The sequence below is a fragment of the Condylura cristata genome, unplaced genomic scaffold, assembly GCF_000260355.1.
Source record: "Condylura cristata isolate star-nosed mole 26May11 unplaced genomic scaffold, ConCri1.0 scaffold00029, whole genome shotgun sequence".
NCBI classification, from domain to species: domain Eukaryota; kingdom Metazoa; phylum Chordata; class Mammalia; order Eulipotyphla; family Talpidae; genus Condylura; species Condylura cristata.
Genome location: NW_004567130.1, coordinates 13079409 through 13106130, shown reverse-complemented (window position 1 = coordinate 13106130; position 26722 = coordinate 13079409). Strand labels below are relative to the sequence as shown.

The 26722-nt window shown below is 44.5% G+C and overlaps 1 protein-coding gene across 3 annotated transcripts in view; it reads right to left on the bottom strand.

Moving 5' to 3' along the window:
* Positions 1-26722, bottom strand: part of CIT (citron rho-interacting serine/threonine kinase) — a 149969-nt gene that overhangs the window by 26204 nt on the left and 97043 nt on the right. For all 3 annotated transcript variants that reach the window (XM_012731088.1, XM_012731089.1, XM_012731090.1), the window contains 8 exons: positions 26441-26550; positions 25308-25482; positions 21144-21341; positions 13358-13411; positions 7228-7425; positions 5838-6031; positions 3593-3728; positions 1747-1851 (listed from right to left, as the gene is read on the bottom strand). In XM_012731088.1, coding sequence (XP_012586542.1) covers positions 1747-1851; positions 3593-3728; positions 5838-6031; positions 7228-7425; positions 13358-13411; positions 21144-21341; positions 25308-25482; positions 26441-26550 — 1170 coding nt within the window. The remainder of the gene's footprint in view (positions 1-1746; positions 1852-3592; positions 3729-5837; positions 6032-7227; positions 7426-13357; positions 13412-21143; positions 21342-25307; positions 25483-26440; positions 26551-26722) is intronic.

Here is a 26722-nt window from a genome sequence, read left to right as displayed (position 1 = left end):
GCTCAAAAATCTGTGCGTTAGGGACTGGGAAGATGGAAATGTCCCATGTGGTTCAGCAGTGAGAATGAGGGGCCTGAATCAGGCTCCCAGCTTTCTATTCCTAGTGCTGTCACTGACTCACCAAGTAACCTTGGACCAAAGAAACGAGCTGTCAGGGCCAATTCCCCTTCCACAGGAGGGAAACAGGACAGGCGAGATCATTGATTATTTTTGTTCTGCCTGTTTCCAACTTGGGCCTACTGTGAGGAAATTGCATATTCACTGCAGAGAACAGGCTGTAGTTCTCTATGCAACCACCAGGCAGATTTTGGACTTCATTAGTACTCTTAGAGCTGCCTTTGGTACAGTTTCCATTTGTGCGTGTGCACACAAACACATAAAAATGAACTTTATTTAAAAAATGTTTCTTGGAAAAAAAATGTATATTGGGATAAAACTCCCCATATCCACCTTTATCCACAACATACACCTATATAGATGTAACAAAATTGACCACCTTAGCCACTTTTAAGCATTAAGTACATTCACACTCTTCTCCAACCATCACCACCATTCTCTTCTGAATTTTCCCATGCATAGTTTCTAAAGTCCCAGTTTACAAAACATGTCCGACTCACCCGCAAATGTTCACCACGTTGCTCAAACTTAAATGCAGTGTTACATCCATCTGCAGAGCCCCTCCGCGGCTAAGGTACAATACCACGGAACCCCAATTAACCAGAACAGCTAACCTGGTTACTTGAACTAGGGGTTCAGGCTCACTATGGGTTAAACAGAACACTCTACTGGAATGGAAATTCTCCTTAAATATCTTTGCAAAATGCGTTTGTCCTGAAAGGTCATTGCTTTTTATTTATTTTTAAAGACTTATTTATTTATACATACAGAACGAGGATACAGGCCAGAGGTGTTGGGGGGTGAGAGGATTCATCAGAGACAGAGTGGGGAGCAGAACAGTGAGACTGACAAAGTACACAGCAGGCGGGTCAGGAGAGGTCTGCCATACCATGAGGATCACCCCACTCCCGGCCAGGGATCGAACCTGTGCTGCAGTGGCTACAATAGCTTCATAGTGCTGAGCTTTAACCCACTGCGCCACCAGGGAGGGCCCTGTGCTAGAAGGTCAGTTCTAATGAGCATCATCTTTAGCCATTCAACATATGGGCTTTTGTTTGGAAGTGGGTTTCAGTCATCAATTTTAGTAAGTGATTTTGGGAATTCTGCTAGCAAGTCCAGGAAATAACGGAGAGCTGCGTCCAGGAGATCACTGTGAGCTTTTCATATTATGTCTCAAAAGATGAGCATAATTTTTTTAATCAAATTAACTAAATGTTCAAAAATCTTCATGAAATTTGGCAGTCATCCTAATCTGATCAAGTCTTTGCCCTGTGTGCAAAGCTAATTTGCATGGATGTTCTGCCTGTAGACTTGATATCCATCAGGTATGAACTCCAAAGAACGATTTAACTCAATATCCACTCACCTGTATGTTTAATAAACCTACATTTGGCACCTGTTCACCACGTCCCAAGCCCACTAGGCTCGGCGGAGAGGATGCAGAGGATGGAGACCCACCAGCTTCACAACACATTCATTTTGCTAAATGCCTTCAAGAACACATTTTGACCACCTTCCCCTGCCTCGAACATTCTGAACCTCTCATTTGGATCTGGGAACTGAACACAACAGATCCTCACTCTCACCTTCAAAGTGCCCCGGCCTGCATGCCAGGTGCCCAACACTCACCTCCTCCAGGAGCCTTTGCTTGAGCTCTCGTTCCGTCTCCAGTTTCTGTTGTAAACTGCGGGCATTCATTTCAAGCATGGCGTGTTTCTTCTCCAGGTCATTGAGCTGGACATTGGGGGAAAGTGGCCATGACACCGCATTTAGGACAGTTAGAAGTGAATGGCCATTGCGAATAGCCACAAGGTCAGGGCATACACATTCTTTTTAAAGGTCTACCACAGACGTGCGTGTCACTAGGTCGGGCCGGGGTCTTCTGTGACGTAGGTGTGGGTTATGTGCAATCCACAGCTGCGAGAGGTTCTAAGACAATGACTGTTCAAGAATTGATTCCTTTGCTGTGCTTTGGCTGCATTTGAGTGAGTATGTGCTGAACACTTACTAGTGACAGAGCTCTAGGGCTCTGGGGTAAAAGGGTGGTCAGATGCTTTCAAGGACCTTACCTCCAGTCTCAAAGGCAGAGTGTGGCCCTTACTAGACATGTACAAGAGAATGGCTGTTCTGTCAGATGACAGTTTGGCAGGACGTCAGGAGAAAGAGAGGCGTCCTGTGTTACCAGCCATCAAGATAAGGCGGTGTCAGATTGCCTGCGCTCTCAAAGGCAGGGAAGGACTTTGCTACACAACCCTTTAACAGCCACACAGAAAAAAATGCTTTGAGTTAGATGCAAAAGGGACCATCCATCTCTAAATAACATATTTACTTTCCTCTTGGTTAAAAAACATTATAAGCCAGTCCCCAGGAATTCTGGCATGTTCCTAATTCTTGAGCCTTGCATCCAATCACTTTGTTTCCATGAAATTCTGGTGAGAAAGTAATCATGGAGGACCTTAAAGATTTATGCAGATTACAGTGCTATGTCTACTAGGAAGAAAAAAAAAAAAAAAAAAAAACCAGGAAGCTCAAGTTTCCAGCACAGGTGGAATGATTAAAATAGGTACTACGGTGTGGATGTTTTTAGAACGACATATTCGAAAAATACTCAAGAGCCCAGGAAAAGCCCTAGTTATTGGATATTTTCAAAACAAGACGTAGAGTTGTTTACAGAGTAAGAACCTAAGTTTATAAACATGTACGTGGGTGTGTGTACACTGAAATACGGCATGAACTCACCCAAGAAACTGGTGACGGGTCATCAGTGTCATGTTTCCTTTTGCTTTTCTGTGGTTTCTTTATCTCCCACAGCTATCCCAAATAACCACTTTTGTAACTGTGAAATAGCAGTCATACAACATTCAGACGACTTAATGCGTGTATGTGTGAGTTTGTGTGTGGACGCAGCATTCTGGTCTTCACCTCTTTCTGTCTAAATCAACAGCTATGCTGAATCCTTTCACGACTACGAGAGAAAATCCCTGGTCTGTGTGCACACAGTTTTGCAGACGCCATTTAGTGCCATGTGGACGCGATTTGCGAGTTTCCGAGGTGAATATGAAGCCCTGGTGGTGTCCCTGGTCTCAGAACACACAAAGGCTGGGCCGCCTGTTACTGCGGCACACCGCAGCCATTAGTCCCCCTGCCAGGCTCTTCCCAAGCATGCGTGACATAAAATCCATAAAGCCTTATAGAAATCAAGTGCAAGAAAACAGGAGTCATGTGCCCGGATCAAAATTCAGGCCTCGAGGGACCAGACAGCGGAGGGTAAGGAGCCATGGACCAACAGTGGGCCTCAGTGCGCATCACCTGGCGCTGCTAGCCAAGCTGTTCACGTGAAACGCAAGCACTGACCTGAGTGAACTTTGCTCATGGACCACCAGAACCCCAGGCTATACTTGAATTTGTGACATGTCTGCCTTCTAACAGAAAGAAAAGAAAATTGTCATACACGGCAGGAAAGGTGGGTGCTGACCTTGTCGGAGAGGCTCTCGGCTTTCAGCTTCTGTTCTTTAAGAGCTTGCTGCAGGGCGAGAATCTCGGCCTTGTGCTCCTTCACCGCCAGCTCCACCACCTGGCGTGACTCAGTGATTCGCTGATCAGCTCTGGCCCTGAGGGAATATCACAGGCCCCCCATTTCAGAACCCATCACTGCCCATCTGGAGAAAGGAAGCGGCCCATCTCATCATAGCAAGCAACCACACAGGCTGCGGGCTGGAGAGATGCCCAACTCTGAGTCCTAGTTCCAAGTTATGCCTTGCTTTCTGACAGCTCACAGAACAAAGATCTGACCCACTTTGGGCCTTGGGTAAAAATACTCTTAGGAAGGTAAAGTACCTGTGAGTCTGTAAATAAGTTTAGAGAACAGGAGAACTAGAACAAACTGGGAAAAAATAACTTCCCTTCGCCCACTGAGGTATTATGTCTTGTGACTGCCACACTTTGATGGGACAATTCCCTCCACCAACAACTCTCTCCTTCGTACCCTACAAACTCAGCTCTTCCTCACCCTTCAGGGATAAGCTCAAAGGCCATGCTAGACACAAAACCCTTCCCAATTTATCCTCTCAGAAGTAATAGTTCCTTGCTCTGTATCCAAAGTAAAATCTCACTTCTCCCCCCACTCACTCCACTCTCTAGTTAGGGTGGTAAATATTTAAATACATAATTTATCTCCTCCACAAGATGCTTAGCCTCTTGAGGACCAGACTTAAGAACTGTGTTTTATTCATCTCAATATCCCAAATAACACCAAAATGAGAGGGGAGGGGAAAGCCCAGATCTTCCACAGCTCCCCAAAGCAGGCATGAAACACCTTCCTAAGCACAGCCCCTCACTGTTCCTCTCCCACTGCGGTTGTATATTTCTTGATGCTGAAAACACCACCCCCAAGATGGTATCTGGACTTGAGGTTGGGAGGGAGGGGGTCTGTGTGCAACAGAAGGTTTGGTGAGAAATGGGGCACCCCAGAGTTCAGAGTGCAACAGAAACAGGACAGCCCCTGCACATCAGTGAGCCCCTGGGCGGAAGGCTTCCCAAAGAAGACGATTTCTGGCAGTTTCTATTCAGACTTAAGGTTCTCATCTTTTGCTTCCAATCTTTTCTAGCTTAGTTGACTTAGCACAGACTACGATCCCAACACATTAACTTGGTTCTGCTGTGGTCAAATAAATGTGAGAACACTCAAATGTGTCCAGTGGAGCGCAGCTGAATGATAATTGTGCCTGTGTGTGGCTTGTCTTGCTTAAAGGGTTGAGAGTGCACAGGAAGGCAAGTTTCGGTAGAAGGTGAGAGTCGGGGGGCCATGGAGGATGGACACCATTCAGCAGTGGGAGGTGAAGCTATGGGGCTGACATCCGCCCACAGGGTGCCTTTGTGCAGACTGGAATGAAGCAGCCATTCCTCAAGGGCATTTATTTCCTCTGCTGGTTAAATGTCATAATGTACCAAATTTGCTAGAATGAAATGCTCTTCTGCTGTGGTCTCTAAAACTGTCATAAATAAGCCTACAAATCTGATGTGGCCAGTGTGAAGGCTCTCCCAGAGCTACGGAGGACACAGCGCACACTGCTGGGACCCAGCGGGAAGGGGCCCTGCACCAGGGTGGCTGCAGAAAGCAGACAAGAGGTGGTTCTGAAAGGAAGGAAAAGAAAAAAAATCTAAAACTATTTCTACCGAGAAAGGAAAAATAAACTAAATTATTCTCATAGAGCATTTGTTCTCAACCAGGGGCAATTTTGCCCTGCAGGGGACATAGAGCAGTATCTGGAGATGTTTTTAGTAGCACTATGTCGAGGAGGAAGTGACCACTGGCATCTGGGACTAGAAGCCATGGACAGTGCTCGGAGGCCTACAGCACCGAGGATGGCCCCCACAACAGCTATGCGCCCCAAACTCTCCACAGCACTACATGTCACCAGCATTGATACAGTGATGGTTTCATGATGGGATCACAATGAGAACAAACCTGAAGAAAGGGTTTCAGCTGAGAAAGCACCGAGTTACTTAACTGGCAACACCCAGGGTGAATGACACCAGGTTCAGCCACAGACGCCCCAGCCAGAGCTGGCCGCGTGTACAAGAGGAGGACCATCCGCCCAAGAGTCAGCACTGAAATGTCTCAGTCCTGGGTGAGCCGGGATGGCTGGACCCCACCCACAACTCTCAGTGGTACCCACGTAGCCACCTGTCACCAGTGTTCGACAAACAGCAAGTCCCACCTGCTCTGCTTCTCGGTGTCCAGCATCCGCTGTAACTCTCGCACCCGACACTCAAACTGGGACTTCTCGTCGCCCAGGACACTCCTCCACGCCTCCCACTGCCGCTCCTTCTCCAGTAGCTCGTCATTCAGGGCCTCCAGGTCCATGACCTGTTCTTCCAGCATCGTGCAGGTGGTCTTCAGAGCCTCCATCGTCTGCGAATCAGAACCAGAGTTGGGCCTTGATCGCATGTGGGTTTCCTGGATGTCAGGCTTGTGAGATGTGTGGCAGAAAAGCACATGCCTCTAACTACCGTCTGCCACGTGCCTTTATCCCTTTCTTCTATGGACTGAGAGGAGCAGGTGAGAATGGTGGCAGGGCCGCCAGACAGGCAGGGCCCAGCAAAGCAGGCTGTGGAGCGAGTGACCATCCTGAATCCACAAGTGGCTCTCCAGAAACTATTTCTGGCCAGGCTTTTGTGAATTCAAGTTTTCTTGCCCTAGTGTTTATCACAGAGCTTCCTGTGTGGTTTTTATGAGTTTATCCTATGTCACTCTGTGCGTGAGGAAGGCTCCCGGAGGGTGTCACTCCTTCCATCCCATCTTCCTTGCCAGTTTTGCCACATCCTCCTTTCACTGATGCTGCGCACCCCCCCCACCCCCACCCCCGACACACTGCTACCATTCTTACTTTAAACTATCAGCGGACTTTGAAAACATTTAAGGCTTGAGCTTTACATTGGCTTCACTTACGCCATACTGCTACATTTTATTTGTGCACATCGCCATTTCTTCCTAGCAATATCACTTCTACCTGAAAAACTTTTAAAATCTTTCTCACGGTAGTTGGTCCGCTCTTCACATGCTCTGCTATTGTTTGGAGGTGGGGGGCCAAGCTGTACTCACTGGCCTCCCAGTGAAGGTGGGAGTCAAGCTGTACTCGCTGGCCTCCCAAAGAAGGACATATAATTTGCAAAAAATTTTACGTCAAAATCAATATTTAAAAACAAGCCTGTTTATAAGAGAGGCTCTGTGTCTGCACTTGGGAGAGATGCCTCAGGCACTCCCTATATTCTAAAGGGGGCCAGAGTGCTCCAGATGTCTTGGGTGTTGACTGTTTTCTTGTTTTTAATAATTTTTTATATTTATTTATACATACAACAACTGGGGTGCAAGGGGGTGAGAGGATTGACCAGAGACAGAGTGGGGAGCAGGTAGGCAACACAGGAGAGGTCTGCTGCACCATGTGGGTCAGCTCCCTGGCTGGGGATGGATCGAACTTATGCTGCAGTGGCTGCAGATAGCTTCATAGTGCTGAGACTTAACCCCTTGCACCACCGATGAATTATTTTTCAACTGAGGTGACATCAGGGCCCCCCTCGCCACCCCCAGACACCGCTCACTGTCCTCACTTGCTTCTGGCTGGTGAGCTGCATCTCCCTCTCTGTGATCTCGCGGCGGAGGTGGTCCACTTCGCTCCGCAGCTGCACCAGCTCATCGTTGGCACCGGAAGCCTCATCGAGTTGTTTGGACAAGTAGAAATTTTGGTTGTTGAGCTCAGCATTGTCCTCAGTCAGTTGGTTCAGCTGCTCCTCCAGGTCTGTGATTACCTAGAAGAGGAAAGGAACCTGGTTACATACCAAACAAGCCAGTTTTCAAAGAGAGGTGCTTCTAGAGCTGTTGACACCTGACAATGTGTGGCTCACGTGTCTGCCTAGCCCACCTCAGAGCCAAATCCACCCACACGGCCGAACACATACTGTGGGAGAAAGGGAAAGTCTCCATTTCTAACTCAGGATGCAATCGGGAAACAAAAGTAAATCAATCAAAGGTGACTGCTGAATGAAAAGGGTCACTTGAAATGAGGTCAAGTTAATAGACAGAAATGTAATGTGGAAAATGAAAACTAAGGAAAGAGGGAGAATAAAGAGGCTGGTATCACCATCAGTGAATGAAGGTAAAAATGCCCAGACAGCAGCTATTGGACGTTATAATTGGAGAGAATCTTAGAAAGAAAAATAAAGTTCTTGTCCAAGAAGATGGACAGTGAAGGATACTAAGAGCTATTTTAATAATATCTTCGATAATAAATTTAATTTCATGCAACAAAAGAAAAAATTTTAACAGAAGCCCGAAATGATCCCCAAAATATAATACTGTACTACGACTTCCCCTGAATGGTTTTATTATACAGTCAGCTATCAGAAAATGGGGAGGCGTGTATATGAAATTGTCATTTTACCAAGAGAGAGATTTAATCAGGTTTTGCAAAATTATTTCCTTGCTCAATGGCAGAACGACTTCCATTTCAGTACATTTAGCTTTCCTGTTCTCTTGGCTAAGGTTTAGTATCGGCACTTGCAGAGAGCTTTTACATATAATACTTTAGGAATTTAAGGGCAATTTCCTAATAATAGTCGGAATGAGGCGCATAGGCAATAAATTAAATTTCATGTAACAAAAGAAATAAATTAGAAGAAATTGCCTTTAAGCTTACGCTTATTAATTATTCCCAATTTTCAAATCTAGAGAAGAGTTAGGTTTTGAAATGTTGCCACTGTTTTCCTGACTAATTTCCTATTCTAAGCCCTTTTGATTATCAATTAAAAACAAATCTTCCCGGGAACACAGAATGCAAGAACATCAATTAAATACATCTATTCAGTGTGGCTCAGAAAACACACATTTTCACTTTGTTAACTGAGCTGATAGGCTTCTAATGTAGTAAGTAGTCTAGTAATTGTATTTTAAAGTCAAAAGCCATGTTAATTCCTAATGCACTGGTTTGAGGTATTGTGGGCTACAAGAGAAGGGACAGAGATTATGTGGCCAGATTCTTGGCTAACATTTCTGTATCAAGAGAAGAAAGAGGACAAATTGCAAGTTTATAATTCTTAGCAGTGAGTAATACCTATTAAGGATCCCTGTGTCCTCCTTTCAATGACAAGGTAAAATCTCCAAAACTTAAAAACAATGAATAAACAACAGCCAGTATCTCAACAACTGGTCTCCCCCAAGTATATAGTAACCATCTCATAAGATTTAGCTTCATTCTATACTGCTCAGTTTCATTCTATATCTATCTTTTTTTTTTTTCTTCTCCATATTGTGCTTCCTTCTGGAACTTTCCCAAAAGCAATAAGACTGAAGCAAACTGGCTGGGAAGCATGGATTCCGGAACCCCAGATCAACCACTTTGAATTCTACGGCATTGGTTACTTCATCTGTACCACCAAGGTAAATACTAAGTCGACTCCTTCCTGTGTTTCTCCTGCTTTAACTTTTTTGAATTTTCTTCTACCTTAACATATGGTGAAGTACCAGGGATAAAAACTAATGACCAAGATGAGGAGGCACCACAGGGAGCAAGCAGACTACAGAAAGTCCATTCACAGACTGTCATTGTCATTCCAAGGTAGATTCCCTCGCCATGTCAGGGCATAGTAAAGACCTTGGGGCTCAATTCCTTTCCTTGATTCATGAAAAATAAAAACCCACGAATGTATGATAAGCCCATTTCTATTACCTCTCTTCCTCCCCAAACTAGATTACAAAGTGCTAGGGAAGAACACTTGAGTAGGTGAACGAGGTGCTCAGATGACTCTTCGTCAAGGGAGATGCCTATGGGGCGGGACGGGGCCTCCTGGGCACTGATGATCTGGTCACCAAGAGGTCTCGCCGCTCTGATTTCAATTTCCAATTTGTGTTTGTTGCTTCTATATTTTATCAGCTCTACTTTGCCCAGTTGACAGGAGCTGGGTTTTAGGTAGAGCTCCTAAGCACTCTTAAAAGCATTGTTAACTCAGACATTTTATACATTCTTTCTGTTCCAGCATAACCAGTTTAGCTTGTGATGCTATTGCAGGTCACTGTATTTGTGTATGAAGTGTTAGCCACGCCCTTACACACATACTGGGTTTGTAGATAGTGAACTGACTTGAGGCATAGTTTATAAAGATAATAACAGGCAGTTTGTGATTTCAGACTAGGTACCATGCAAGGAGAATTCTTAGGTCTACTTCATGACACTGGCTACAGTCTCTCCACACCAGGGGCAAATGATCTGTTTACTATATTCAAGGTCTGTTAATCCTTCAACCCTAAGGACAGAAGACAAACAGGTAAATGGAAAGGCTGACTCCCTCATAACCTTAGAAAGGACAAGGGAGACAGCTTTGTAATGTAGGGACCTGCTGGGTTTTCCTACATGGTGCTTTCACAGATAAGAGATCTAGGTGCAATTATAATAGAAAACAAGGATAGAAAAAAAAATTATCTACTCAGGATCCAGATAGAAAAAAAATCTCCACTTGGGGCTCTCCGCTGCTTTTTAAGGCTTTCATGCTCACCTCCTGGATCTGAGAAATGGCTGTTAACCTCTCCCACCCCCTAGGGAAAACAGCAGAGGGAATGCTACCAGGTCGATGTCTATGGCGCAGAACGGGGAAGAAACCAGTCAGATAATGAGCATCAGGCTAAACAGATACCGGGCTCAAGTCCTATTTTAATACCTTGTTCTTTCCTGAAGGAAGCTATTTGCATATTATTTATTTTTAATCTTATAGCTGACAGATTGATTCATAATTAAAGCTGTGTCATATGTTTGCCTACCAACTCCCCTCCAAAACAGACTTAGGTAGGGTTTTAGGTGCCAGATTGAATCAAATCCTTTTTATAAATCTCTTCAAAATATAGAACAGGCCTGAGCTTGAAAATCTTACTGTTCTTGAGCAATTTAGAAGCTGTTTACTGAGCACTCCAATCTGCTAATGGGGCACCCTATCAACAGAGTAATTACTGGCGCTGCCCCCAGTAATGAAGATGACACTTCCTAGCTGACCCAAGCTTGGGCAGCACCGGCAAGAAGGAATATTTATCATGCTCTTCTGAAGTCTTTAAAGCATCCTTTGCACTTGCAGAAGTGTAACCGAGATCTACTGCTGCTGCTAACTGTTGTTCTAAAGCGGTGGTCTTCGAACATTTTTTAAGCAGCAGAATAATTTTCTAAAGATCATGTCCTAAATGCAGTATAGTGAAGTAATAATAGTAACCAAAGGTGTTTATCAGTTTCTATGGATCATGCCCTGTGCAGACATTTTGATGCATCATTTCATTTAATTCTTGCAGGAACAATTTCTAATTCTACACTCAGCGTTTCCTAAGTATTACTGTTTCTCAAATATAAATGTCTACTGGACGAAGCTGCTATCTTTTTTCCCTCACCCAGACCCCCAACAATGCTTATCAATTAAATTTTCACCTTATGATTGATGGTACACTGGACTTGAGGATATACATCAGTTCCACTTTACAGATAGAGAAGCAGGATTGGGAAGATAATATTACATAGGTTACCAAGAAGCCAATTTAGAAACTAAACCAAGACTCCCAACTCCAGAATGTGTGGTCTGGATTGAAAAGCAACCCAGCTGTACTGGCCAAGCAGTGGGGCCCCACCCTTGCAACTGGCTAGGCCCACAGAGGCTTCACCGCAGAATGCCAGAGGTAAGAGAAGCAAAGACTAGTAGTTACTGTACCAGAAAGAGAATTTGAGGGATAACAAGAATCTGAAAGTTATGTAAGTTATGAAAATAACCAACTTCAAGCTATATAATGGCATATTCTATTAAAATGAAACTTCCAATTTTAAAACACAGGGGAGGGTGGGTTACAAAGGGAAACTTTTGAGGGCGGTGGTTATGTTGATTGTTTAGCAGGTTTCACAGGCGTATACACATCAAAACTCAAGAATATGTTGTTCTCCAATTATACCTCAACACAGCTACCAAAAAAATTTTTTTAATTTCTTATGCCAAAAGACTTACAAAAGTAGAAAAGAAAATGCCAGATGAAGAATCACTGGTATACACATTTAAAATACATCCAAGATTGTTTAGAAAAAATAATATAAAAAAGCAGTCAGAAAATGATTTGCATGTGTGCAGTAATTTACAAGCGTATGCATAACAGAAGCAAACAACTCTTGTGTGAACTAAGAAACCCAGAAAATGAAAATTTAAAAAGTAGGGCAAAAGGAATACAGGAACAGAAAGCATCAACTCTTCCTAGAAGGGAGATGAGATGGAGGAAATCAAAGGGCCTCCCCGATCCTGCCCCCAGCATGGGACATGCAGATCAAGAATCCATCCGCCTGATGTCTACTAGCGTCAAGCAGACACATTTCCTGACCTAGACGGTCCGCTCCTGAGCATATGCTCAGCAGAAGCAAGTGCTTACTGACCACAAAGGACTGGTACAGGGATGTTTTCTAACAGCCATATTCATAACAGAAACCATCCAAGGACCCACCAACAGGCAAGTGGATAAACAAACTTCTGTGCATACACTGGAAACACTACACAGTAATGAAAATAACAAGTTTTAATGGAGCCAACAACATAGATGACACTCACAGACACCTTAAGTAAAAAAAATTCCCAGAGGAGCACATCCTATAGAATTCATTCATGTGAAGTTCAAGATTAGGCAAAATTAATCTAAGGCATTACAGGTCAGCATACAGATTATCCTTAGGCAAAGGATGAGGATGAAAAAGAAGGCATGAAGGAAGCTTCTGAGTGCTGGACTGTTCTGTCTTAATTCTGTGGTGATACCGTTTTCTAGATAGGATAAAGTTTCACTGAACTGTACACTTAAGATCTGCACATTTTTTGCACTTCCCTGTAAACATTCTACATTAAGGAGGAGGCAGTATATACCATCAGGACTAGTCCTAGCAGGCAAAAAGGAAAGAAAGGCTCGTTACCAGAAAATAAAATATGCATGGGGTGATTGGCGGTTGACTCTAGAAATTCAGGTGCAAATAAAACAAACAGAGACAAGCTCAATGAAGCCCGACCAAACAAGGGAAATGGAGCCATGGATAAGGATACGGCCCCATTTCAGTCCTTTGTTCTGATCAAAAATAGACTTTGAATTTCCACTGACCCTACACTATTATATAATCTATGCATGATGTTTATTTGCTCGGAGAATTTTTTTCTTTCAATATAGGTAAAATGTCCCAAAGGGCCCTAATATTTGAATTTGCATGCTAGAAAGTAAGATTTTGCCCGTAAGAAGTTAACCCTTCTAGATCCACAGGAGAAGAACTCATTGGTCTCTCCCCTCTGTAGAGGCAGCAAGCTGCAAAAACCTCACAGATATAAATGCCCCAACATCTAGGCAGTGTCTGCTTGGGCTAGCCTTTCCAAAACCTTCTATACTGAGAAGGGAAGGGGAGCTGCTTGGGACTTATGTTGCAGCTGCTGAAACCTATTAGTTGTTCTGCAGTGAGAATTATTTTGACTATTCCAGTTATCTTCCCCCAAACATGAAGAATGGTTTTAAAATTTTCAAATTGGCAGAAACCCAAGAAACTAGTTATCTAGGACTCAGAAACTGCAAATCAGTTTGACCGTATTAACTGCTTTGAGCCAAAAGATTGTATCAAAACTCAGTCACTGCTATTATAAAGAGATGTCCCTTTGTCCTTCTCAGTTTAGTTTCGCGTTATTTGAATCATCTTTGGTTAATACTCACAGTACAGCTGTTACGAAGGGCATCAAATTTGCGCTGGATTTCATCTCTATGTGCCTAAAAGGTAAGAAGTTGATTATAAATTTTTCATAGGGGAGAATACAATTCGACATGCTATGGGTCAAATAAAGAGCACAGCAATTTGCCTAGAAAGCCAAGAATGCTGCTGCCTCAGCCCCCAGCATCTGTTTTTCAAAGAATGAATTAATCCAGTCATCCCCAAATGAGAAATCAAGTTACAAGAATACACAAGGTTGTGTAAGAAACACCTGACCAACATGCATACCCTGTACAAATATACTTAACATTTATATGCACACCTGTGGATAAGTAGGTGGAAAGGGGAGGAAAGGATGAAATTCTTACTGTCCCTCATTATCTTTTCTATTTTCTTAATCGTTCCCTCTTCCCTCTATTTAACCATCATCCACCCCTTAGGCTACACCCTAAAAAAAACAGACATACACGCACATGCACACGCACACACACACACACACAGTGACCTTGAAGCAACTATGAAGGCTTTCTTCAGGACAGAATTGCTCCAAAGAGGTAGCACTCATTCATTTGACAAGGACATTGTGCATGCACTAAACTGTGACGTGCTGTGTCTACATGACTACACATCAGACATTGTGGTTAGACAGAGTAAATATGGCTGACACCTTCATTCTGGTGAGGGAAGACAGAAAAACAGAAAATAAACAAGTGCATGATTACAAACAGTGACAAAGGCTATGAAGGACACAACAGGGTCCAGAAAAACAAGTGTGGGAAACAGCAAGGAATTCAGATTGGGAATGTCAAGGAGGGCTTCCCTGGAGAGGTAACATTGAAACTGAAGCCTGCAAGATGAGGAAGCAGCCGCACAAAGGGCAGGACAAGGCAGAAGGAACAGCATGTGCAAAATCCTTAAAGGTACAAACAGTTTGGTGGTTCTGATGAACAAAAAGTGGCCTCAGAAAAAACTACAGCAGAGCTTTTCAAACTTCAAGCTGTGACCCAATACGGAGCATGACAAGTGGACTAATTGGTTTGGTTTAGGCTTTTCATTTTATTTAGTTTTCTCCAATGAAATGGAATCAACAGGATAGAAGAGTAAACGTCAGAATGTACCTTGAGTAGTAAAGATTATATGAAACTTTTGCTTCAGATAGCTAATCCATCAAACCTAACTGTTATCAATTGTAAAACTTATGTAACATTAAAAATAAAAGGTGCCATTAAGTGAACTCTGACAAGTTTGAGGGTATATGACTATCTAGCCATATCTATCTGCGGTTTTAAGCTACATCCTGTTTTAGATAGCTTCAAATCAATGAAATATATATTCTCTTATGTTATAATACAAGGCAGAATGTAGTGTTCAGTAAGTAGTGGTCACTTTTTGAAAACCACGTGGCTAAAACACTGAAAGAGAAGGGAGAAGTGGCCTAAGATGATGGTTGAGAGGCAGGCAAGGATGAAGAAGTCTTGAAGGCCTAGGAAAGAGTTTGGGTTTCATTCAAAAGGAAAGGAAGTCACTGGGGCTTTTAGGAAGTGTAGTGTTATAACCTGATTGATGTTTTGTGGGTGCTAGTGGAAGAACAGATTGAAACAGGACAAATGAAGAAAGTAACAGAGAAACCATTGAGAATCTTGTCATGATCTTCAAGGATAAGATGATGGTGACTTGGAGTAGGATGATGCTAAAAAAATAAAATAAAATAAATGGGACTGATATCTCTTTTGGAAGTACAGGTAAGAAGACCTGTTGATGGGACACGGGGAACCAGGAAAGAATGCTCTAACAGACTTGATTCAATAGGTTAGATTATGGCACCAACAGTTTAACTATGAAAGCCTAAAGAAGGATTCAGGATTCAGTTTGGGACTGAGGTAAAAATAGTTCTTCTTTTAGAAACAAAATTTGTCCCCATAAACAGATCTATAAGAAAACTAAGTGAAATCCTTAAAGCTGTGATCTATTGTCTAAAATGTCTATTTTGCCATATTTTAAGTTTGTAACAGTAGGCTAAACACTGCATTTAAAAAAGATTAGTGAACTTGAAGACAGCAATAGAAAATATGCAAAATGAAACAAAAAAAATCACTTAAAAAAGTTAACAGATATCAATGAGCTGTAAGAAAACTTCAGTTCTGTGTATATGTAATTAGAGTCCTTGACAGAGTGGAAGGCATAAATACTTGAAGAAATAATGGCCACAGACTTTTCAAGTTGATAAAACCATAAACCGAAAGATGCAAAAAAAAAAAAAAAAAGGAAGAAAATTAGGTTAAATAATATCACAATCGAACTATTTAAAACCACAATAAAGAGAAAATGATGTTAAAATCAACCAGAGGAAGAAACAAGTTACATATAGAGGGGAAAAAGAGAATACGGGAGCTTTCTCATCAAGAGGGATTGTGGAGGTGGGAAACAATGTAATAGACAGTAGGGCAGTATCTCTAAAATCCTGAAATGTGTAGTGGATGAATGGGGAGAAACAAAACCTCATCAAAAAACAAAACAAACAAACAAAAAAAGGCTGGCAACCTAAAATTCTATATCCAGCTAAAACCTCTCTCCAAAAAAGATGAAATAAGGACTTTTTAAAGGCCAAAAGAATTTATTTTCCACCTCTAAAAGGAAATCCTTCAGGAAGGAAAAATGACAACCAGAAATTCAAATCTACAGAAAATAATGAAGAGCACTAGAAAAATAGACAGTTGCATAGACAGACAGACATATTCATAAGTAAAAAGTTATTTAGAATCAGCTTCCCAAAACAGTCAATATTTTTAGGGCCTAATTTAATAGATTGTATTTCTTCTGCAAAAAATTGATTTTCTTTTTCCCAAAAACAATGATGTAGAGTCAAATAAGAATATTATTTATCCACGGTAGAAATGTAATCATCCACTAGTCTCCTCTGTGAGCAAGCAGCAGCCTGGCCCCAAGGACCATCCTACTCAATCAATACATTCCATGAAAAGCAAGGACAAAAGGCAAGGATTCTTCTTGGAGGAAAAGTAAGGCCTTTGGGTTAATAAACTTTAGAGCAGACATGAAGCAAAGCAAATGAGCACCACACAGTAACTACTTTTACTTTGAGAGGTCTCCAGTCTCTGTCACAACTCTGCCTCACTGCACAAAAAAATAGCCAAACTATATGTAACTAAGTAGGCATGGCTGTGTGCCAATAAAATTTTATTTACAGAAAGCAGGAGGTAGACAGCATTTGATCCTATGGCTGTAGTTTGCCAAGTCCTGATCTAAACGACTATTTGGTGTGAAATCTCTGAGAGATCAAAACAGGAAGCTGAGGGTGGAGTTAATTCCTTCCCAGCTTAAGGAGTGATCATAAGTAAGCTGAATGATCTAGACTCAGGGAGAGAAGCCTTGTTCCACTTTTTCATTTATAGTAAATTTTTGAAATAACATCACACCACTAACTACTTGTTCAATGGTAGCCTAAAATTTCAGTCACTGACACTGATTCATTTCCATTAAATGGAACCATTATGAGGTCTCTGGACCATGTTGACACATCAAATGGCAATCTTCTTCGAGGGTGTAATGTAATGAGTTACAATCACTACAGCTTTTGATTTATTATTGACTATGAAATATAAACACAAAATCTCTTTGTTTATGCATTTAACAATCATAGAACCATTTCTGCTAAGAAAATGGCAGGAAACACATGCTCTATGCTTCTTTCAAATGAGCTGTAAAACAGATGAACAAAAAAGCAAAAGGTCACACAATAGTATGCTGAAGGATAGTAAAATACATCAGGCAAGCAAGCTTTGGATTCTCTCAATGAAATATTAGAGTGTTAATTAGGTTTATATGCTATAAGGAATATTTACACTGGTAAAAATTATTCAAGACTGCATAGAGCTTTTTTTTTAATATGGGTTATTGCTAATATTTACCACATTAAAAAGAGATATTTTTCAATTTTTAAAAATTTCCTTTCAAGTGACAGTGCTTTTGCATCATCAGTACAAATACTAAAACCATGAAAAATGCCAAGCGACATCTTAGTATTATTATGGAAATAATCTGACCTTAGGGACCACCAGCCACCCACAGGTTCCACTGTGAGAACCAGTGGCCTACAGTTTGGGAGGCAGAAAGTGGGCTAGACAGGCTGCAATCTGAAAGGCGGTGCGCTCCTTGGGAGTACTCCAGCTTTCACTAATATCAAGGAAAGTCACAAGCAGAAGAAAGATTATAATGCAGTCTTGATGACAGAAAACACCTGCAGAGCTGAGGAAAGGAAACTAGTTGAAGTGTCTGGCCCCAATGTGGCCCCCAAGACCAGCATTCTAGAACACTCCAACTTCCGTGCACCCAGCCCCTGCCCTGTGAAGGTGGGCACCAAACCAGACTGTTACCTCACCTGCCCCAGTTTCACATTTGGCTGCCCCACCATTGGCTTATTAATTAAGTACAGGGTTTGATACTTATATTTTAAAAGATGAGCACAAGCATTGATTAATGACTTGGACAAATCAAGAAGAATGACTCTAGGATCCCATAATCATGCTATGCAGGGAGGATGCAGCTCATTACTGTCTCCAGCTTGAGACTCCTGATTATTCAGCATTAGTCATTTAACCAAATCAGTAAAAAACACGAGGGCAGGGACATGAAATGTGTTCATGGGGCCTTGCTGGTGTACACAGACCCCATGCCACACCGCTGCCTTGTGGCCCCATGTGGTGTAAAGTTCACGTCAAGTCACTCATCTGTGGGGGCTAAGGTATGTGAGTTCTCGTCCTTAGATGAAGGGATTATTAAATGAGGTCTTAAATGTCAAGCCCAGGTGGAACTTTTTCAGCCACTAATTAGCACTCAAACATCTTAACAACACAGCTTTTTTGCTTAAAGTTGATTTTCCTGGTGGCCTCTGCCTTGATTCAATCTTATCTTTTAATGGCCAGTTGCAACTGACAGGGTGGGGAAGGGAAGGTCAACTCGCATCCCAGCAGCCTCTGCAAAGAGAGCTTCCGTTAACTGCACTTGGCCTAATTTGGCCCAGTGGTGGAAGCCAAACAGGGTTAACTACTCCCTTCCCAGGCTAAGAGAGGGCCACCTCTTAGATTAAACAATAACAGTCACCTGAATACTGATGAAACATCCTGCTGTGCAGCTCAACCCTCCTAAGAGATCATTTCAGATCCAGCTGATTTAATTTGACTGATGCTTGAGGTGGGCCTGCACTTGGGTCTCCAACAAAGAGAGTCAGAGAGCTTCATGGTGAGCACGTTCTCTTGGAAAATACATTGTTCGGAACAAATTCAACAAAGCCATTCAGCTACCAACCACATGGGGTCCATAACCAGGTTTATGGGGCATAATCAAGAGGAGGGGTGAGAAAAGCACCACAGCCTCAAAACTGAACAGAAGCAAACTGACCTGGGGCTTGGGTCCCCGTCTGAAATGGGGTCACAAACAGCTGTTTGACCGAGGGGACTTCTCTGCCATCGTTTTGAACAAGCCCAATTTTCATTAGCACCTTTGCCTACAAGAACAGTAGAGCCCTAAATTCTAGACCTAGGGAGGTTTGCTTTTGCATTCTTTTTTTTTTTTTTAAGAAGATCTCTGAGGCAGTGACTTCATCTGCCTAAATTAAGTCGTGACTTGCTGCTGTGCTAGGCTTCCAGCAGCCATTAGACACAGCACATTCCAAACAGTGGCAAGACAGGATTTAGAGACTAATTTCCCCACAGATAAACAGCAGTGACACATGCTCTATTTTACACCCCCCTCCTTCCAAACCGGCACAGTAAGATGCATGGCCACCACCGTCCCTGCCAATTCCAACAGAGCAGGGAGATAAATGTGTCCTTCTCCTTGCTCAAAAGTAAAAAGATCTAAGCAATGACAACCCAATTCCCTAGGGAGAAAAGGGCTAAAGGAACAGCGCTGGGCACACAGTGAGGATTCAAGTATGGATGGGATTGCTGTTGTCTCTTTTCCTTTCTTTCAGAGCTTGGGGGCTCACACAGGGGGAACTATTAATACACAGTGCACTAAATATGGACAGTAGGTGTTGACTTCAGCAGCTAGGAAATGCTATCTGGCTATCTCCCAAACCACCCAAATCTAGAAAACATGTAAGTCTTCTTAACACACACTCATATATATTAATTTCATTCCTATCACCATTGTTTTCCTTCTATAGACTTATTTTCTCATTGGCTTTTCTCTCTTATTTTGCCCTGTTACGCTGCTTTATATCGTTCCAATCTGCCTCCCATCCATTTTGAAACTGGGCAAAGTAAAAGCAGATAAGACTATTTTTTCCCCAGCAAAATATGGGGGCACCATTATTAATGAGTATCCTCAGAGAAAGTACAACTAAGTTGCAATCAACATCTGAACTTGGCTTAAGTCCTGGAAAATCTAGAATGAGTAAGCACCTTCTGTGTAGGAACCACTCGGTCCCCCCAGAGCTGCAGACATCCCTGTGTCCCTCTGATTAGGGCCCAGCAGTGTCAAATCATGTTCCTGATTTGGTTCCCAAATCCAACACAATGAGGGATAATTTCTTAGAATGAAATGGTGTTATTTTCTAAAATAGATGTACAGCTTTTTAACAAGACAAATTCATAAGCAATGGAAGTTCACAGCCATCTCTAGACGGGAGCCCACCCAGAGATATTTGCTGACATTTGCTAGGACATTTGCTGATGGTGGTGGCGACAGCAGCCAAGAGGAATCCGAATGTATCAGGCACCACTGTAGGTACCTCATTTATAAAAACACGAACCCCATCAGCTGCTTGGTGCCCTGCCACAGCCAAGGGCACCCTGACCAGCTAGCTGAGTGGGCACACCAGGCACACTGGGCAGGCACAGTGTGTCGCTGTTAGAAATGCGTGCACTTGCTTGGCACCAGCCATTAAAATGCATTCAGCTCTCTATGCTGAAGCCAGGCCCGCCAGACAGACTTCCAAGAGAAGTGGGGTTTGTAAGCAGACTTCCCTAAAAGGGAGAACATGTGAAGATTAGTCACCTAGAGTATCATAGTCAACTCAGTGGTTGTATTTACCACTTAAGTGGGTAAGCTGGCACTTTGATTCTTGCCAGTTATGTAGCCTGGGCCATTCCCTGGGAGAGGGGTCAACTGTGGGAAACTGACCTCAAAAGTCATATTTTTAGACTATCAGAAAGGAGGTCTAAGTCTAGTGACGACCCTGCCCACCAAGTTCTCCTGAGAACAGTCTTCAGTTGAGTAAACTGGTCTCTGAGAAAGAGCAGGGAAGCGGGGTCTCTTTTAGGGAAAGGATCTTTCGTTGGAAACAATCATTTCCATTGCATCCTGCCAGATGCCAGATGCAAGCATATGACATGAAGCCAAATCTACAACTTGGAAAAAAGATAACACAAATGAGGTCAACCAAAATAGAAATGTGGTATAAAGAATACAGTTAGATACAAATTGTTATCTTTTAAGGATTATTGAAAACTAACACAGAGGACCCAGGTCAATGGGCTTCGGTGGAAACTGAAAATTTAAATATAGTGATGATTCCTTTAAAAAGAGGAAGCACATAAATCAAGAAGGAAATTTTCCAGATACTAAAGAAAGCTCAGAAATTACCAACTGATGGAGTATACAAATTCCAGTGAAGCAGCAGCCTATGTAAGTTCTTTTTCTGCCCATTACACAAATCACAGATTGTTTTTCTCTCTTGGAAATTCTAAGAGTGAGCAAATAACCTCAGCACTGCACTCATTCTAGCTGAGACCTTCAGTAGCCTGAAGGTGCAGCACTGCCCAGGCCTACCGTGAGCGCCTGGATCTCTTCTTCTGCTTCTGCTGTAGTCTCTTCCAGCTCCGTCTTCGCCTGGCGAAGCTGGCTCTCCAGAGCCGCCCGGGCAGCCTGCAAGGCTGTCAGCTGGGACTCACGCTCTTGTAGGGAGAGCTGCAGCTCTGTGAGCTGGCGCTTCAGCTCCAATTTCTGCTCCTCATGCTCTAGGCTGACCTAGAGAGAGAGAGATAATGCATCGATGTATGTATGCTTTGGTTGAGACTTTGTTAGTAGACAAGATGAGAGACGAGATCACCTCTCACCATCCCTTCTTCCTAAGAGACAGTGTGGCTGAAGCCTGGACTTCAGCACCAGTTTTGACAGCTTCAAATCCTAACTCCACCACACAGAATCATGTGGATGAGTTACTAACTCTCTGTGCCTTGTTTTCCCCACCTATAACATGAGGACGGCATGATTTCCCCACATGTCTGATCAGGTTCTGGTTCCTTTTAGCTATCTCTTTCACCATGTTATCAATGAAAACAAATGTCTTTCAGAGTGAGAAACCCATGAAGAAACTCCAATTTAAAAGGCTGTGCTGTGCGTGTGTAGGTGTATAGGAGAGAGAACCCAGGACCTACAGAACAAAATCAATTCTATTTTCTGTTAAGGCCAATCATAAGACCAATTCCTCAGGAATCTTTGAAGTCAAATTCCCCAGCAGAGAACCAAATGGCACTGAACTGAACTGCCCGGCATGGAGAGATTTTCAAGGCAAAGGCTCTCCCACTTTGGGCCACCACATCCGACGTCCTCACTATTGTGCTTGACCACAACATACAGTAAGAGCTGATCAAGACGCAACCTGCTGTTCAACCCTCGTCCTAAACCCGGCCCCAGAATCAAGTTCTCAGCACTCGACTCAGAGGTGGGGAGATGCAGCAGACACATCTAGGAGAGCACCAAGGAGAGAGTAGGCGAGAGAGTGACTCCAGCCCACATCCCTCACTCAGAAATATTCACATGCTTGGGAAGGCATCAAAAGAAAACCCTCACAGCAACAACCTCAATGGAAATTATAGCAGTTACTCTGATTACAAAGGCATTTTTAAAGTAAATGGATATAAATAACATCATATTAGCAACAGAGAAGCCTTTACGATTAGCACGTACATGGACCAACAGGCTGAATTCTATCATTTTAAATATTCTTGCTCTGATTTTTTTCTCACTAGGTAAACCACATTACTGTCACATTACAAACTAATCATTCTTTCCATCTGCCCATCTGAGTACCTACTCAACATTTCATTCACTCTCGTAAATCTACTCAGCAGAGTTTGTAGAAAAAGGGAGATGAAAGGCAGCCTCTGTTTCCAGCTGGGGAGAAAAATGAAAACCAAACATTACCATAGATTGGCCAAGTGCGATGATCAGGGCATGGAAAGAGAGAGTGGGAGCCCAGCACAGGGGCAGAGGGCTAACTCCAGATGTGTCTTAAAGAATACAGAAGCCAGAGGAGCAGGGAACAGGGAAAAGAGAATTCAAGCTGAGAAAGCAAGAATAAACGTGTGGAGAAGAGACACGACACTCCCGGGGCAGAGCCAATGTTGATCACTGGGGAGCCAAGCAAAGTAGGGGTGTCCCTGCCTTTGGGACCCACTGCCAAGGGGCTGCCTACAGGTACAAAGGGCGATGAGCGAACATGGAGGCCAAAAGAGACACCCATTCTGCGGCAGAGGGCTGGAAAAGCTCCCAGCAAAGGCGACATCCAGGTCCCAAAGGTGAGGGGACTTTCCTAAGTTTAACTCAGAGAACCAGGAGGACTGAGTGATTCGTTGGCAGTAGGCCAGGTAACAAAGGACAGAGGGGACTCAAAGGTGACTTGCGCGCTTCAGAGCAGGAGACTGGCCCAGCGTGAGACCAGAGACCAATCTGAGATCAGAAGTTCAGGCTCGATATGTGGTATCTGAGGGGCAAGGAAAACTCCTGAGTGGATACTAAAGTCTCCCGGGACAGTGGGTAGGAGACTCGAGAGCCAGGGGCCCGGGCATCTAGTGCGAGGCCCTCACGGGTCGGGGGCAGCAGAAGCCAAAGCTGTGGCCTCTCTAAGGAGAGAAGGGTGACGCGTGCTCGCAGCCAGGGAGCACTCAGACACACCAGGCCCTGCTTTGGCTCACTTCATCTCCCTAACAGCCAGCGACAGGGGTGCTGCCGACCCTTGTTTCCAAGTGAGCACGCGCACAGCATCACACACCAAGGGTGGCAAAGCTGGCAGAGAACCCGGGAGGCCTGGCTCAGAGCCCGTGACTTCCTGCTTATCTTATGAAAACAGCAGCAGTCAGCGCAGGCTGGGAGTCTTCTAGCAAGCCTGAAAACTCCCGATGCTACTCAGCAAAACCTTGAGAGGCAGGTGACAGAAGTCAAGCAGAGGTGGGGGCAGCACGCTGCGCAGTGACAGGGAGCACTGGGCCCTGCAGCTCCCACACTCCACACCCGGGGTGAGAAGAGCTGCCACTGCGGCCCAGGCTCGGGAACCAACGGCCCGGGCTGGCTCAGGGGATCAGAGCCAAGGCTGGGGCCTCTGCCCCAGCCCCAGTGGCAGCATGTGGCAAAGAGAAGACAGGCCCGCCTTGTGAGGACTAAACTAAGCTCCAGACCCCGGGGAACAGCCCCGTATCTCTCAGCAGGGCATGTCAAGTTCTCCCACCAGCCCTGAGCAGGGGAGGAGGCAGGCCCTGCGGACTCAAAAAAAGGCAACAAACTTCCCCGGGAGCATTTTAATTGCCCAGATGAGCCACGGCTGCCAGGCGCGCAGGGGAACGCGTGGCATCTGTGCAGAGGGGAGCCAAAGAGCAGTCAGTCCATGCTGCCACACTGAGTCTGCCACACAAGGAAACGGTGGTGGCCCAGGAACCTGCATTCCAACACCGGCACATCAGCTGAACCTAAGGGGCGGTCTACACCTAGAAAAGTCCCTGAAAGAAAACACAAAATTATACATTTTCTTCTGTTCTTTGGAGAACTGGCCTCAGGGGAACATTCCAGTTCAAACTAAGCATACCACATGTCAGTATTTGCCCAGACCTCTGTCTGCCCACCAGCGCCTCCCTTAAGAGACATCACCTAATCTTTGAAGAATTCTACCCACGAGACCCGGGCGCCATCTCCACCTCCAAGGACCGTTCCCCACCAGCCAGTCCGGCACGTCGGCCACCCTGCCGCTAGCCCACCGCCGAGACCGGGGCTGGGTCTGTCTTGTCAGCTTTGTGCCCCCAGGACCACTCTTTGCAGGTGGCAGGAATTCAGTAAATGCAGCGAGTGACGGCAGGGATGTAGCTTCACAGTCTGAATCAACCTCAACACATCTACAACCAAACGTGTCCTTTTTCCTCCCCCAGAACTCGCCAGTCACCCAGTTGCCTAGCGCTGCTGAAGAGAACCACCTTCCAGCACACTGTCAGTTCCAGGTTGTTTCTTCATCTGCCACTGTCATTGTGAGCCCTCGGCCTCTTGTCACGAAGCCGCGCTGTGTGCCCAACACTGTGCTAACAGAGTGGACCTGGCCATGTGACCCTTAGTTAGAACAGGAGAAACGGCTGTGCCCTTACACCCCACACCCCCGGTCACCTTAGCCCCTGGTGACCCTCGGCGGTACCACGGTAGGGGAGTGGCCACCTGGCCAGGTTGCAAACACCTGAGGGTGCTGGGACACTAGCCAGATCCTTGAGGCCTGCTCTTCACAGGTGACAGGTCTAACGGCGACACCCGCACTAGGAAGGCAGCAGCCACCACCACGAACTCCAGCCCGGCTGCGGCTTCTAACCCGCCATTTCAGCCTTTCCGAAAGTATCCTTGTGGATCTTTTCTAGTCACCAAAGGCAAATAGGAAAATCTGCCTTAAACCCCTTGTCCACTCCCCACAGGTAGCCAACCTAAGCCTGAAATCATTCTTTCTTTATTTTATCTCTTTTTGCTATGAAAATCTTTTCGCCCTGAAGGGAGTTCACAGAGCCTTTCTCCTTGTCAGATGGGATATTGCCCCAACGGAAACTGTTTCCTAACCAATTAGACCTGGGAAATCACTGATTGGATTTCTGTTACTTAACAGTGTACTGCTGACGTAACTGCTGACTCAGTGTGCCTGGGACCCTGAGTCCCAACACAGATTCCCTCGGGAAATCACCCCCTTCTCACCTCTCTCAACCTCGTCTCCAGCTCCAGCAGCCGGCTCTTGTCACTGTGGTCCTGGTGGCTGATTTTTTCCAGCTGTTCCTCCAGCTTTCGGTTCTGGGCCTCCAATTTCCCAGCCTGCGTCTCCAGGTAAAACTTCTGTTGCCTGAGTTCTGAAATCATCTCTTCCTGGGCCTTCCTGGTGGGGCGGGGGTGGGAGGAGCCAAACAAAGTCACAGTCCCATTAGAGGGGAGCACACCCTCTCAGAAGGAGGAAAACGAAGCCAGAGATATGTCTGGGTGAGCAGATGGTGGTCATTCCCAGGTCAGCCATGTCCTTGGCTTCTGGATAATCCCAGTAGGGGGTCTGCTCAGAGCTACCTACTTTGGGATTAAGTATAGTCAAGGAGGAAACAAGAGATACCAACACGTCGCTCTGCTGGTGTTTTGTCTATAGAGGAGAACAGAAATGGGCCTCCAAGCACACTAGTACCCCAACACACTAAGGCAGATCCAGGGGCAGGGGGCCAGAAAAAGGACTGCTCTGCAGACCCTGCTTGCCTCTCCTCCAAGCTGTTCGGAAGTCTCAGGAACTGGAATGACTCAAAGCTTAAAAAGCTGCTTACCAGGCTGGTTTATAGTGAGATAAGAATGTTTAGAAAGATCTCAGAAGACATATAAGGAGTAAACAAATCCTGAAGATTGTAATTCTCTAGGGGAAAAGATTCCAATCAAAGCGCTCCTGGAACGCAGTCTTTGCTGAACCCCAAACTTCATCCTCCAGGGCCTGACTTAACAACAGCAAAATGGATGGCCCAATTGGGCACACATAAGATCACCTCAGGCTATCATGGGAGGCAGGCCCCAGGACAAGGACTTTCCAAAAGCAAACTAAAAATAGACTCATTAGAGAGAGCGAAACACTCTGTGATCTGATGGCAATTTGAAGCATTTAAAGAAAACCCAGCTCAGAAGAAAGGACACGGGAGAGTGAGAGCATTTAAGAAAGGGCAAAATTACATAAGTATAGGGGGCTGGGCCAGAGCACAGAAGTAATTAAATCTGCTCCAGCTCCATCAGACAGAGGAAAGGAGTTTATGCCCCAGGAGAGAAGACCAAAGTGTAATCCTGCACACAGTTAGCATTTGAATACTTACATGTTCCTCTGAGTGAAAAGACTGCTGTTTGCAGCAAGTTTATTGGCTTCTGACAGTTCCACAATCCTCTGCTCCAGGGATCTGATCTTTGAGTCCATAGCATTGATCATCTAAAACACAGGGAACCGTGGAAAGTTCACACACACAGTTACCAGAGCAAAAGTAACTGGGGCATGTGAGTCAGGGCAAAACACAGGTAAGTTGGCCAAAGGCCCAAATGAAGGCACTCAATTGTTTCACCAAACAGAATACACATGCACACACAGTTAAGGGGCCTCCATT